Source organism: Talpa europaea, assembly GCF_964194135.1.
Source record: "Talpa europaea genome assembly, chromosome: 8".
Classification (NCBI taxonomy): Eukaryota; Metazoa; Chordata; class Mammalia; order Eulipotyphla; family Talpidae; genus Talpa; species Talpa europaea.
The window spans coordinates 96,798,071-96,813,226 of record NC_140075.1 but is presented as its reverse complement, the minus strand read 5'-3'; the positions used below and the strand labels follow the sequence as shown (position 1 = coordinate 96,813,226).

General features: G+C 52.3%; 1 protein-coding gene across 1 annotated transcript in view; it reads right to left on the bottom strand.

The window, feature by feature from the left end:
- Positions 1-425: 425 nt before the first annotated feature.
- SMOC1 (SPARC related modular calcium binding 1) overlaps positions 426-15,156 on the bottom strand; it is a gene marked incomplete at both ends in the record, with an annotated part of 138,600 nt that continues 123,869 nt past the window's right edge. The window contains 4 exons of the mRNA XM_084240290.1: positions 426-488; positions 1,888-1,898; positions 5,071-5,124; positions 8,675-8,919. Coding sequence (XP_084096416.1) covers positions 426-488; positions 1,888-1,898; positions 5,071-5,124; positions 8,675-8,919 — 373 coding nt within the window. The remainder of the gene's footprint in view (positions 489-1,887; positions 1,899-5,070; positions 5,125-8,674; positions 8,920-15,156) is intronic.

Genomic DNA, 15,156 nt, shown 5'->3' with positions numbered 1-15,156 from the left:
CTAATTCTATTTCTGGGCACTTAGCAGCTGTCTTTGAGTTAGGTGGGGGCCACATGATTTGCTTTAGTCATTGAAATATGAGCAAAGTGACATATGTCACTTCCACAGATGGAAGCTTGAAGAACCACAGAGCAATCTACCACGTTTCCTTTTCCCTTGCCTCCACAACCAGGGAGGATGCGGGGGGGGGGGGGGGGGGGGGCGGGGGCAAGCCTGGGTCCCTGGGTGAGGCCAACGAAGACATGCGCCCCCTGCTGGCATATTGTGAATATGCTGCAGGAGTGAGAACACCTTTGTGATTTAAGTCACCGAGGGTGGGGTGTATGTTACCTGGTCCCTCCTGGCGCTTAGGAGTACTTCAGCAACATGCTGAGTGTGAAGGGACCACACCCAAGGGTTCAGGTGATGTGAGTGATCAGGTTGCCCTAGTCCAGTTCCACATAGCGGATCCTGGGCCATTTGCTGGAGTCAAAGTGTTGTTTAGGAAGCTGCCAAACACAGGGGCCTTCAGAGAGAGAGTCCTTGTCAGAGGACAAAGGGGTAGGGCAGAAAGTGAAGGGCTGAGGCTGCATTGAGAAGGTGTTTGTTGGGGGTAACATAGAAGACTAGAAGGAATGGTGCACGGGTGCGTTGGGAAAGGAAATTCTATGGGGACTACACCTGAGGGCATGGGGAATGCAACTATTACTTAAAAATGAACAATGATGTATAAAATAAAAAATAAAAATAATTTTTTTTTTTTTTAAAAAGAAGGCATTGGCCAGAGTGCTCACCTAGAGTTGACAAGAAATGACAAGAGATACCTGTGTCTCATGCCAGGCACTGGCATTCAGTAGGAAGGCATCCAGCCATGGCCAGTATGCTTCTCCACAGCAACTCAAGAAAGTTCAGGATGGGGAGGAGGAGAGGTCCAGGCCCAAGGGCTGTAAATTTGATTGAGTGGCGCTGCCTGAATACATCCTCGAGCTTCACCTGTCCCCATCTGCACAGGGGAACTGAAGTCAAATGGGAAGACCAGGGCTCCTGGGAAGATGAACATTCTCAGTGGGCTTCCCTGTGGCCTTGTGGGTCATTCAGGAACTAGGCAGTATAAGGCCAGATGACCAGTTAGACTATCTCTGGGGAGTTTCCCGTCCCACCCAGATGTCCTTGGAAACCAGGGGTGAACACAGGCTTTGGGGAGCCCTTCTCTGACAGCCTCACATGGGCTAAGTTGCCCAACCTTGTGTCGCCACATCCCAGTTGAAAATACCCTGTCTTGCCTTCCTCACAGATGCTAAGCAGGCACAGGGTGAAGGAAGAAACAAGTGGATCTTTTACTTTTACTTGGTGGCTACTGTCCTTGGAGAAAGCAAATGGCCCTGCATTCGAGTGTGAGCTCAGAACCCCAATCCCCCAGGCTATCTCCCCCTAAATGCTGGGTGAACCCCAAGTCCCCCAGTGAGCTCCTTCATTTCTCTCACCCCACTCTTTGGAGTCTAGGATAGGTGTCTGCAAATTAGTGTTCTTAAATAAGGCCCTAAAATGCACTCACAGTTAAATGTGATGACCAGGAGCCAAGCCACACAGGAGGGAGATGATTGCTGTTCTGGCTTCTCCAGGAAGGCATCCACAAGTGGGCAGAGCTCTGGGTCTGGGCTCAGATCACCCATGGGTGACTGTTGGCCCAGCTGGGTGGCACCCAGCAAGTCACTGAACTCTGAGTCCAAACCTGAGACACCTGTCTCAAGGCCCATGGTGTGTTGGATGTGATGAGACCATGGACACGGTGGGCCCAATGTGGCTCTGAGGATATGTGGTTTGTGTGACCCTTCTGGAGGTTGGACCTTTTCCCAGGAACGCTTAGCTGGAGAAAGGTCTGGGGTGGAATTGTTCAAGGAGAATTACCTTCTGTTCACCTGCAAAGGACAAGAGGCAAAAGAAAACTAGAGGAGGTTCTCAAGTGGGGGCTTAGGAGGCCATTTACAGGGAGCTACGGGTGGGGAGAGGGGCAAAAGGAACAGAGGCCAGTATTGCTGGAAAACATCCAGAGACCCTGTCCCTGCTGCCAGTTCCCACCTGAAGTCTTCCCGTTCTATCAACCAGACCAGCAGCCTCCAGCTGAGTATCAACTATACAAAACAGGGGCACAGACAGCATGAACCTCCTGGGGAGTCTTCTTTCCGTCTACAGCTGCTTCCTAGCCTGGGATTCTGCAATCTGAATTATGGCCAACGTGCCCGCTCCTACCAGCCTGATGCCACGGGAAGACTGTTGCCTGGCGCTGTCCCCAAAGAGATGCTCTGGGGGCTCAGCTGTATGGGCAGAGGTGAGAGAGGAAGACAATAAACTGGGCATAAACTTTGAAGGTGAGGGCCAGGGATCAGTGTCCTCAGGGTAAAGGAGAGTGCCACCTCGTGGCCACCTCGTGGGTACCCTTCTTAACTAGCAACTCGAACTTGGAGCATCTGTGCAGCGAGTACTCAGATTGGATTGCTGTTGGAAGCCTGGCTGAGTAAGCGTCTCAGGAAATGAAGCCTTTCCATCAGAGGAACCCACCCAAGGAAAAAGGCAACATCCACCCAGGTTTATCTATTTTTATTTTTATAAAACAAGCTACAAATCATCTCCCTCCCTCCACACAAAGGAAAACCATACCACACAGTCTACACACACATATGAGGCAGAAGATGCCTGGGGAGATTCTGAATTTCTACAAGGAGGCACTTCCTCTACTTCCTCTGTGTTTTGTGCTTGCTCCAGGCCAGAGATGGGGCTGGAATCTTCTGGAAGGTATGTCAGCTCCAGCACACTGAGTTTTCTGGTCCAGGTCTCACCATGTTGGAAGGGGCCTCCAGTCACCAGGGAAACAACCTCCAGGACTTTCACCAAATAGCAAGCACCCTCCTCTCCAGCCCGAGCTCCATCAGATCATGTCCTGAGGAGCCACACCCGCCAGTGGGGCACACCCCAAAGCAGGGTCTGGGGAGGGAGGGGGCTGCTGCTCATAGCACCAGTATCTCCCAGGCCTGAAAGGGGATACACCGTCTGCCCAGGTGCATGTGCTTCTGGGAATACTGAGGCGAGACCACGCTGAGGCCAGGCTTCCAACGGCAATCCGATTAGGACGCCAGTCCGGGCAACTTCAGCCCCAGGGAGGCCTCCAAGGCAGCTCGTGAGAAGAGGTGCTACGGTCACTGGTCGCTCGGGCTGGAGGTGTCTGAATGAGCACAGTCACCTGGAAAGAGGAAGCTGCACATCTGTCTTGAAGGCTGGGCAGCCCTGCTGGAGTCCTGGTGAAACGTCTGTTGCAAGATGGGCCTGAATCTCCCCATAGCTGGGATATTGTCCCTGCACTTTTAAGGGGGACAGAATAGGAGGCCCAAGATCAATTTTGCTTCTGGAATTGGCCTTAAGCCTGGATGCCAGTGAGAAGATTTGAGGGAACAGAAAGAACCGCAGTATTGGGTTAAAAGAAACATAAAATCGTTGAGTTACCAACACGGTGATCAACTCAGCTCCTCCCTCCGACCAGCGATGATGGCTGGGGAGAGAGAGGAGGGGCGCGGTGGAACAGGTCTGACTCAGGCCTGAGAGGGCCACATCTCAGGAAGCCTCAGGGGTGGCTTTGCCAGAGGTGAGAAGTCTTCCTGTCTCGGCACTGACTCACAGGCTTCCCGGCTTCTTGCCCGCTACTTAAAATAGGCAGTGTCGCTGAAATAAAAGGCCTCACTGTGTGCCTTTTTCTTCTTTGCTTCCCCCTCGTGATTTACAGAGTGGATGCCAAATGGGTGAGAATGTTTCAATGGACTAAGTGCAAACCCTCTAAGGATAATTTGCTAGCATAGTGGTGGCCCCACCAATTCTGAGCCACCTGAAGGTCAGGAGACCAGGAGCACCTGGGCTTGGGAGAGCTGTGCGTGCAGGCTGTGCCCTCCCTTGGGGCAGCTCCATCTGTGCCCCAGAAGGCCAACCGTGAGATGACCCGCCAGCCACGCCCCAGGAAGCTCCTCCACCACACAAGACCCGATGGAGTCTGCAGATAATCACAGAATTCCCCCAGATGCACACCTAGTCCAGGTGGGCTGGGCGAGGCCTGGGTTCTAGAAAGTTGGGCCAGAGCCCCCACAGCCCACAGCAGGGACAGGGAGGGGAGTAAACCAATAGTAATGCCAACACCTGTACAAAAGAACTATACAATTTACATATATATTTATATACAGTATATAAATCTCTTTCTTCTCAGTCCCAGCAAACCCTCCCCCCTGCAAAACAAAACAAACAAAAAAACCTAAAAGTTGTCAGTAGCAGATCCAAAGAAACTTACAATAAGAGAATAAACAGTCTTTCTTCCCTTTCCTTTCCCCACCGGTATTAGATATTGGTGTTTAAAAATGAAACCAAAAAGAAAACACGCAAATACGAATTATTAAAAGTGCAAACACGTTGGGCACCACTTATGTTACAGGGGATGCGGCTGGGCGAGGCAGCGCCAAGGTTGGGGTCGTGAGCCATCCTGTATCTCTGGTCTCTCCACCTGCCCTTGGGCTTCCTGCTCCTTAGACGAGGCGGCCTACTGAGAAGGGAGGTATAAGCAAGAGGAAGTCACAGTTGGCTTTATGGGAAATTTGACTACACAGAGCAACGTCCCCACCATGCCAGCCTTTTCTACCTGCTACTTGATATGGGACTGGGGGGACCTGCGTAGTCTAGATCTGCATGTAAGCCCAGGTTTCACCAGCTCTTGGTTTGCCACCAGGAGACATTACAACGGGAAGTGAAACAAGTCTAGCATTTCACTCAGAGAACCAGGGGTGGTAAGGCAGCACAGCGGGGGTGTGCACCCCGCACAAAGCAGGATGCCAGCCTTTCAACATGAGAGCAGGCAGGAGGTGCCAGGTGCCTGTATTTAGGTGGGGATGGCAGGAGCCTCAGGGCACTAACCCTAATCTTTCTATTGTGTCTTTAGCAAAACACACTGAAAATAGGGATCTATTGTATGTCACCTGGCCAATAAATACTCCCACTCCCACTGCACCCCAAAGCTGCATAAGGGGTCCAAGAGGGGAGCCCAGAAAGAAGGCAACTTACTGAATGGGTTTGTGCCAGCTCGCTTTCCCTGGGGGAAGCTGCCAAGACTACCACCTGCAACAAATAGGAACATGTGACACTCAAGTGGCCTTGACCCACAGAACTGGTAGAGCTTCTATTTACCTGGGACCGTTTCCGCTGGCTTCCAGAATGAAGAATGGACTTGGGAAAGAGCCGGAGGTGGCTTGGCTGCCATCTGTTCTGTGGGTGTCGGTGGCCCTGTGCTGCCTGGGTGACCCCATTGCTCATCAACACCTCTGAGCAAAGTCCCTTTTCTGTAAGACCAGGTCCCCTACTAGGGTGCCTCTTTGTAATCCTCAGCTATTGGCTAAGAAAGGATTTGGTGCTGATGGAATTTGTAAATCCTCCTCGAGTCCTGGCTCTCCAAGCCATAGAATGTCAGAGGTAGAAAGAACCTTAGCAGTCATCTGGTCTAACTGCTTGCTGGGCAAATGTGGGAACTACAAATCAGAGTAGTTGAGAGACTAAAACAAGGTTCCAGGTTCAGTCTACTAACACCAGCTGACCCTCAGCAGACTGATGAGTTTTGAGGCTTCTGCAGGAACCAGAGCCCCAAAAGGAGGAGGGGACCGCTGGGAGAGAAGTGTGCAAGAGCTGGGCCAGCTCTGGGGACCCCTGGGGGCCACGTGACCTTGTGTGTACTCCTAAACCCCCCGATCAGCCTGTGGAACCAAGGAAACCACAGTGGCCAGCCCTTCTCTGCTGCTCTCACTGGACTGCTGTGAGAGGGGCTGAGGTCGTGCAGATGGAGAAGGAGCTCGGAGGAGGATAAAATACTGAGAATCTAGGTCTATCCGTGGGTCTTGTGAAACCTCAGCTCCACATTCCCTGTAAGGCCTGAGAAAGAGACACAGCATGGGATGGGGCAGGTTGGTATCGGCAACTTTACAGATGAGAAAACAAACTTCGAAATGTAGTGGGACAGCCCCGAGGCAGGCAGGTGGAAGGGGCAGAGCCAGGCTGTCGGCTCTGAATCCAGCAACTGCTTCTCTCAGTGGTGAACAGAAAGACCTGTGTGCAGGGCCCATAGCGCTCCTGCCCAGCAGGCTGCAAACGCACCTCCATTCTTACCTGTGCAGGTGAGCTAACCCCTTCACCTTGTCACATCACTCAATCCTTGGCACAACTTTATATGTCAGAGATACAGTGATCAAATTATCCCCACTTATAGACGATGCAACTGAGACTTAAGAGAGGTCATTGCTTTTTGGTGGTGAAGCAAGCTTAGACCCAGCCATCTGCTTCCAGAACCATGTTTTAAGCACCAAGGAGAAGAGGGGACAGCCTGAACTGAGCACAGCTGGCAGCCCCAGGCAATTTGAAGAAAGAGTTGGTTTTTTTAAAAAGATGAAAGATCTATTCTGCAACCTGCCTGCCTCACAGGATGGTGACAATAATCCTGATGAAAGTGCTTCATAATCTGGGCAAGAACAGAGAAGAAAGAGGTCTTGCCTCTGGAACATCTGGTCTTTACTTGCTATACAGAGAAATTTGCTCCCAGGTGAGGAGTCTGGTTGGTTAAAAGAAATAAATAACTGTATTCATGAAGCATTTCCAAAAAATTCCAGCCCTCAGACCCAAAGCTACACCCATCCTTCAAACTCTGCATCCTCCAGGCCACCTCTCTGCCCCCTCCCAGCATGCAAGCCCCTCTGGGCCCACCAGAGGGCACCGCATGACACCAGATGACCTAGGCATGGGCTCTACTTACCGAGCACCCAAGTGGCTTCTCTGTCACTCTCCAGAGCAGACACTGCTGCCTTTGGCAGGTGTGTTCTTCTCTCCCTCACTTCATCACACACGCACACACACACACAACTCGCCATGTACCCGGTATTAAGTTCTTCACAAGCACCATCTTGTGAAAGCTTCACACAAAATCTATCAGATAGATAGCAGCAATCTCCATTGTCAGATGCGGAAACTGAGGCTCAAAGAGGTTAGATAACTTAGCAAAGATCGCAGGGCTAGTAAGGGACAGCACTGAGATTAAAAGCCAGGTTCATCTGACTTCAAGGCTCTGCTCTTACCTGCACCCCCAATTCCCCTGCCTAGGCTGTGGGCCCCGCGTCTCCCCTGTGACTTGCACTTGTGATTCACTCTCTTGCAGGCACCTCCTGCCTGGAAATTAGGGGTTTCCCCTCTGAACGTGCTGGCAGTTTCCTGCCCAGCAGCTTCTACCCACACCCAAGCTAGATCTGCTCCCCTACTTCTTTGACCTCACCACTGTCCTAACCCCCTCGGCCTTTCTCAGGAAGCAAGACCGGCCTGCTCACACAAGGACCGTCTTCAAACACTCTGGGTCCTTGTGAGGGGATGGCAGTCTGGTTGGGAACCCTGATGCCCGGTTCAAGCGCCAGCACTGATGCTGCCTCCCGTGTGACCTTAACAAACTGCTATCCCTCCTTAGGCTGCGCTCAAACCCTGGGCTGCAAATATGGGCAGCGGGACCTGAGGAGCCCCCAGGGCAGTGTGCCCTGTGGTGGGCATAGATGGGGGAGAAGAGAGAGTAATAGTGCTCCAGTTAAGTGTACCCTAGCCTCCCCCACCCCATCTTCCTTCCTCTCTCTCTCACTCCATCACACACACACACACACACACACACACACACTCACTCACTCTCACGCAGACTTCGCACGGTTAATATACACATAGACACAGGCTTCCACACGGGCCACAAACACACATGTAGATGCAGATGTGCGTATAGACTTGTGCGTGCACAAACACATGCAGACATGTATCAACATGCGCACACGCACCAGCCACACACACACACACACACACACACACACATTGCCAAAACCTGTCCCCAGCTGAGCCTGGGCTGAGGAGGAACAACTGGATGAGCAGTGCCCCCAAATCTGGTATTCTAGTTTGCACATTTCCTGGCTGATTCCCTTAGGCCCTGTGCACTGGAAGACCCCTGGGGGCTGGCACGGCTTCAGAGGAAGGCCTCCCTGAGCGCCATGGACCTGAGGTCACCACCCTCAGCCTCCCCTGACTCCCCTGTGCCAGGCAGACCAGAGCTACCAGTGTGGGGGACAGAGGGCAGCGCTGCTGCAGGGCTCCGAGACTGTAGCCCCTTTCAGTCCAGAAGCACACCTGGGTAGGCCTGGGGTCTACACCAGCACTGGGTGGGCTCTTTCCAGTACTCAGAGTGTGTCAAAGCTAGATGTCACCACACGGGGCAGCCCCCTCATCCACTCGTTCTCTCACTTGAGAGGACTTCATGAACTACTGCTAAGAGCGGGTACTGTGGCTACAACGGAGAATACACAGTCCACAGTTCACAGTTCAAGGGAGACCTGGAAAAGTAAAGGCAATAGTGTAATACGTGCTACTGACAGCGGCAATCATCTCCATGGACTGAGTGTCTCCTCCACAGACTATGTAAGGACCTCATCCATCAGCTCATCCATCAGCTCCCCCACTGCATCAGGCCTCTAGCAGGAAGCACACCACACCCAGAAAACCGTGCAATAAACAAGCACCCAGGGCCTTACAGAGGGTGCCCTTGGCCTCTGTGCTGAAGCGGGTGGGGGAGGCAAGGAAGGCCAGGAGCACAGGGGCAGGCACTTACCTTCTTTACTGACACCCAGGCAACCCTTCAGCTCGGGCAGTGAGATGACCTTGTCCTTGTTCAGGTCACAGTAGTCGGTGAAACGCCGGGCACATTTCTTGGGCTTAGCTTTCTTCTTCACATAGCGCTTGAAGGGCTTCATCTCCCGCTTGTTAATGTCATTGCTGCTGTTGCTGTCCAGCTGGCTGAAGTACCAGTGCACCACTCGCTCCTCCAGGGTGTGGCTGGGGTCCGGCTCTGAGAACCTGGCGTGGGCAGACACCCCCACCCGGGAGAACACAGCTCAGCATCCTGCAGGAACCACCAGCCCCTTTTGGTTCTCTCTCGTGGTCTGATGCCAGGGTCCTGATCTGGGATGCCCGCAGCCAGGCAGGAAAGGCTACTCCAAGCCAAAGACCCCTCAGCCCTACTCAGCCTACAGCAGACTAGAGTCATCTCTTTGGCTAGAAATGGGGCGGTCCATTTCTTGGGGGTCTGCAAGTAGGTGGCCCTTATGACAGGAACCTGCCCCATCCTTACTATAGTCAGGAACTTTCTAATTCACTCGAGAAAACCACTTTGGGAGTCCAAATGTCATTATCCTGGCCTAGTATTCCCTGCCAGACAAACTGCACTTCACATGTGAATGTAACTATGGGTAGGAGTTCTCTTGCCCACCTGGGGTCCCCCCCACAAGCAGGAGGTGCCATTCCTGTCCTCAAGTGGCTCACCAACTTGGTGAGACCAAGATAAAAACATGATGCCAGGCAGTAACGATTCAATGTGAAGTGTGATGTTACCATGTCTGTCACTGTCACATCGAAGTGCAGTGATAACTGGGAGGAGGTGGTTGGGATGGACACAGTGATTCTAAAACTGGCGGGTTCCAGGCCCATTAGGAGTGAGTCTTCACAGAGGGTTTAAGTCAGGAGACCTGCAGTAGGCCCGGATGCCATGTTTCCTAGAGCCACCAGGATTCTGCTGGGGAGCAGCAGACTAGCAAGAGTCACCAAGAATGCACCCTGCTGTGGGGAAAAGAGTCATGAGTGGCCTCCTCTTTGGTGACCAAAAAGGGGAAAGAGGAAGGTCTCTCTGTGTGTAACTGCACACGCATGGCCTGCCTTCCCATTTTATTCCCGTAAACCCTATCTTTTCTCAAAATGTATTTGACTTTTTTTTAAAGATTTATTTATTTATGCATACAAGAGCTGGGGTACATGTGGCCAGAGGTGTGGGGGGTGAGAGACAGAGTGGGGAACAAAACAGGCAGATTGACCAAAGTACACTGCTGAGGGGAGCAGCAGGCGAGACAGGAGAGGTCTGCCTTGCCATGTGGGTAGCTCCCTGGCTGGCCAGGGATTGAATTCGTGCTGCAGAGGCTGCGGATAGCTTCAGAGTGCTGTGCTTAACCCCTTGCGCCACCAGGGAGGCCCACTGTATTTGACTTTTAAAGCCAGTTACAGGTGTGTTCCCAAAGGGGTGCCCGGGATGTCTGACCAGACCAGAGTCGCAGGGAGCATCTGTGTGGCGCCTGTTCTTGGGGCTTGGCACTGAGTGAGTGTGGTCCAGGCCCTTGTGTTCAAGGGGCATTCTTCCCTGGTGGGGGATGAAGGCAGAGATTGGGAGTCCCAAAAATACAAATACTTAGTTGCAGGGCACAGGGAGATGATGAGACCAGCAAGGTCAGAAGTGAAGAGTGAAGAGCTCCCTGTTCCACAGAAGTTCTAGACCAGGCGGGCAGGCCTGTCAACACATTCTGAAGCAGTACCTGGCAAGAAAACTATTCGAACCACTTGCCAATCCCTTGGTGTTCTGTGGGATTTGCCAAATTTTCCAGAAGGGAGGGAGGGGACCATCTCTACCAATTCCTTATGAACCAACCCAGCAAACTCCCTTCTCTTGTTGCACCCAAGTGACCTTGTTTAGCGAAAATGACGTTTCGTTACCAAAAAAAAGCCAGACATCCCTGCGAAGTGCCCAGTCCTAATTAACTGAATTGCAGTCTCAGGCAGGCCCCTGGGCACCCCATACTGATGTGATTCCAAGACAGCGCAATTAGTGGATCTGCCAGCAGGACTTCATCCTGACAGGTTTAAGGCAGGGAGTACTTGGGTAGGTGTGAGGGGGGCAGTCCGCCTGCCTCGGGCCCTCTGGCAATCTGTAGTCTGTAACAGAAACCAAGCTCCGGAAGCCATTGACAAAGGTGTGGAGTATTCATGCAGAGCTCAACTTTTTATCTCTGCCAGTACAGGGGATTTTGGAGTTTCAAGCTTCCTCTATGTTATTTGCAACAGTCACTCTCAAGTCTGCCCCTGCAGGGTACACCAGGGGGGCAGCAGAAAAATCTCTTAGGAGGTTCGCTGCAGTGCAAGAGGGAGGCTGGCCTGCTCGGTGGTTACCTCTGCCTTCCCCTCAGGGTCAGGGAGGATGCAGGCTGTGGAGGAGAGCCACCCCGGAGGAGCCCCAGGGGAGGGCACCAGGTGCTCCCAAGGAAGCCTCTCTAAGGCATCAGGAGGTCCCCCTCTCACCCCTTGGTTCCAGGAGAGCCCCAGGCACAGGCAGCTCTTCCTTTAACCTTTAGGCTCAGCATAGCGTAATGTCTACCTAGAGACTGGAATAATAAAGCCTCAGTCCCTGGGATGGAAGGGATGAAGTCATTCTGCCCAGACGCCCTGCCAGAGAAGGCGAGCTGCCTCCAGCCTGTGTTCCCGGGCTCCCTCCTGTCCAGTTTTCAGCAACTCCATTGATGGAGCTCCTGGCCAGACTTGGGCTAGTCTGCAGCAAGAAGGCGCTCTTCTCCCCGCTTTGCAACCTCTAGGCAGTGACAGTCATTTGACTTCAGCTCTCTCCCCCCTCTCTTTCTTCTCTCTTCGGACCCTGTCATCCTGGTCCAGTCCTGCATTCCTCACTGCCAGTAGGACCTGGCAGCCCCCACTTTCAGCTACCAGTCTTGCCATCTTCCCCAGAATCCGTCCTCCACGGCCCCTCCAGACAAGGCTCCCTATAACATGCCACCACCCAGAGCCTCCCTGTGGAGCCCCTCCGAGTGTCCTGCACCTCCCTCCTTCATGTCCAGCTAGCACAGTGTTCTCTGCTTCTGAACTCCTCGGACCTCCAGAAACCCATCCCCCATCCCCAAATGAAGCTGGGTGAAGCTGGGTGGCACCAGGATCCTACTTAGGAACCCAGTAACTTGTGCTGGCCAACCTCCAAGTACATTTAAAGCAAGAATTTCTTAGCTTTGGGGGATCATGGACCCTTCTGAGAACCTAAACTAGTTATTATCCCTCTCTCAGGAAAAAGCACATACACACAGAACTCTGCAGATTTAGGGGGCTTAATGTACTCTTTAAAGATCATCCAAAGTTCATGAACTGAAGTAAAAAATCCTTGATCTAGAGGGAAGAAGACGCTAAGTATGGCCCAGAAGAATGTTCAAGCAGGACCCTTTCTGGAAGGAGATGAAATAAGACAAAAAACAGTAACTGGGATGGGCTTGGAGTGGTTTCTTTACTTCCAACAAAGTTTAATAGAAAAAGAAAACTACTGAAGGTATCTGGTTTAAAACTCTGTAAATTGGGTTTCTAGCTTGGCCAGTCTTTTTTTTTTTTTTTTTTTTTTAAAGATTTATTTATTTATTTATACAAGCACTGGGTACAGTCAGAAGCGAGGGAGGGTGAGAGGATTCACCAGAGCCAGAGCGGGGAACAGAACAGGCAGACTGACGAAATACACTGCTGAGGGGAGCAGAGGGCATAGCAGGAGAGGTCTGCCGTGCCATGTGGGACCCTCGCTGGCGGCTGGGGATTGAACCAGCGCCGCAGAGGCTGCGGGCAGCTTCGCAGCCCAGCGCTCAACCGCTGCACCAACAGGGGAGGCCCAGCCACAGTCTTAAGGCCAGCTCTACCAGGCTTTAGACAATATCTAGTCAGGACTGAGGTCGATCATGAGTCCTGTTTAGCCAGACAGCAGTGGGTGTATGTGAAAGGACATACCAGAGACCCCTGTGAACTAAGGTCAACTCAACTTCCTGGGGGGACTGCTGGATGTGGGTGGGACAGGAAGCCTCCCTCCTACCCCTCACCCCCAATCCCTCAATCCCTCAAACAATCTTTGCTGGAGTCCTTTGAGGTCATCCCTGACCTCAGAGTCACACCCCACTGATTCCTCCTGCTGTGACAGCTTTCTAGAAGTATCCTTTAAAGACACTGACAGCTCTTACTCCAGCTCTAGGCTTTCACTGGCTCAAACTTCCAGGCTTTTGATATGTGCATAGAAACTGGAGTCCGGACAGCTGGAACTCGAAACTGCTCATCAAACAAGGGCTGGAACCCTAACTTAGAGGGTGTAATGGTTCCTTAAGGCCACTTAACTGTGATTTGCTGGTCCATGGGTGCCTCCTCGGGCTGCAGTGCCACTTCTGCTAAAAGACTCATGGGGTAGGTAGAATATTTAAGTTTTCTTGGATATGGTGTGGAAAGACACACCCAGAGGATACCAAATTCCAGCTTTTAGAATGTACTTCAGTAACACACTGGTGTCTGTCCTGCCTCTGCCTGTTGTGGTGCTTTCCTGTTCGCTCCCGCCTCCAGGGATGAGGAAACCATGAGAGCCAAGTCCCTCCCCGGACTGGTCCCACGGAGTCTTCTCCCAAGTGAAGAGGTGGCAGGTGCCGCCCTGCTCCTGCAGCACTTTCAGTTTTGCTTCTGCAGCCCCAGCCCTGCCAGGCCTTGGCTGCAACGCACAGCTGGAGAGCCAGCCCCATTTACCACAAGGAAACTTGCTTTGGCCAAGATCTTGGACCTGATTCTGCTGCCCCAAGCAGTTTTAAAGAAGGTGAGGCGGGACGGCATGAGGGCACTTGCCAAGCTAAGCAGACCAACCGAGCCCCATCTGGAGTTGGGTCCAGGCCCTGCCAGCTGTACGGGTGGGACTGGGAAATGCCAAGTCAGCCACATTCCAGCCTCTTCCTAGCAAGGCCATCAACAAGTAACCGCACTGGGCAGGAAGTGAGAAGCCACAGTACAGATGGTCTCTCTTTGGGGGACCAGATGAGGGGCCAGGAGACTCCGACAGCCCACTGCACCTCTCTTCAATGTTGACTGGATTAGGGAAGGTAGAGCAGGAGAGGGTTCTCCTGCTCTAGAAAGCTCTCTCAACCAAGATCTCAGAAATCTTCCTTTGGGCTGACAAATGCCAGTGGATGTTAAAGGAGAGCAGATCTAAAGGGGTAAGGGGAGCTGTCTGTCTCCTGGAGCCCTGGCGTGAAAGGCCAAGAGGATATTACAAACATCTGACACACCACTGAGATTGGTTATCATCCTCCAGCCCGTGCCCTACCCTGCTCTAGCCACAGGTATGTCCATGGACACCCCATTCTTCTTTACCTACTTTGGAAGCACTGCTTTTCAACACTAAGTAGTTGAGGAGGCCAGAAAAGAAAGTAGACAGCCTTTTCTCCACTTCCTGCATCTAACAAGCTTCCAAATCTTATTGATTCATAACTAAAGCTTCATTAGATTCTCCTTTCCTATGACCTTAGCCCCTGCTCTCCCAGCCCTTTACTCTGCCGCTGCTATAACCCTCCTGCCCTGTCTTGCTCCCCTCCCACCCAGCTTCCATTGGACCGGCAGGGTGTTTCTTAAAAAAAATGCTCATCACATGGTTCCGTGTTGCAAGCTTTGGCATGAATCACAAGGCCAGACATGATCTGGACTCTGCTCAACTTGACAGCTTCGTCAACTGCCTGTCCACAGCCTGCCTCCCAAATTGAAACCATACTTCTTACAACTCCTCTCACTGGCCCTCCCTCCCTCCTGCCTCACTGGTCCAGCTAAGTCGGGCATTTTCCCATATATGAAGACGGGACCCAGATATCACCTCCTATGTAAAGCCTGCCCCCACCCCCCTTCCATCCCCTGTCCCTGCAGCGCCTTCCCTGCCTCTGTTATCACACTGACCACACAGAACAAGCACGTTGCATTATGATTATAATTTACTATTATAGAGCTCTTCTCTTCTCCCAATCAGACCAGGAAATCTGACCATTTCCCCGTATGTCCCCAGAACCCAGCACACAGCTTACACCAGTGGGGAGTGGAGACTTAAGAGTGCGCAAAACCAAAATTTGCACTTTAGGCCCATGGCAGGTTGGGGGGAAAACACCCTTTTTTCTGGACTGCCCCAAATATCCTCCCTGTTCTTCTTCTCCATGTCCCCAAGTGGGATTATTTTCCACTGGCCCAAGCTGATGTCCAGCTTCAGTTGCCAGACACAAGAGGATGCAGGAGGGATCAGATGTGGCCTCCTTGACCTTGTTCCTGCAACCTCAACTCTGCCCGAATTCAGAACCAAGGCCAAACCCCAGGAAGAGTGGACTCCCTAACTCTCTTCATCAGCCCTGCTGCAGACGTGCTACCCAACCAACCCCCGCCTCCTCCATCAAAGCTGCATGCCTGGCCAGAGTCTGACCTCACAACGTCCTAAGTCCCTCAGGCCCAGAT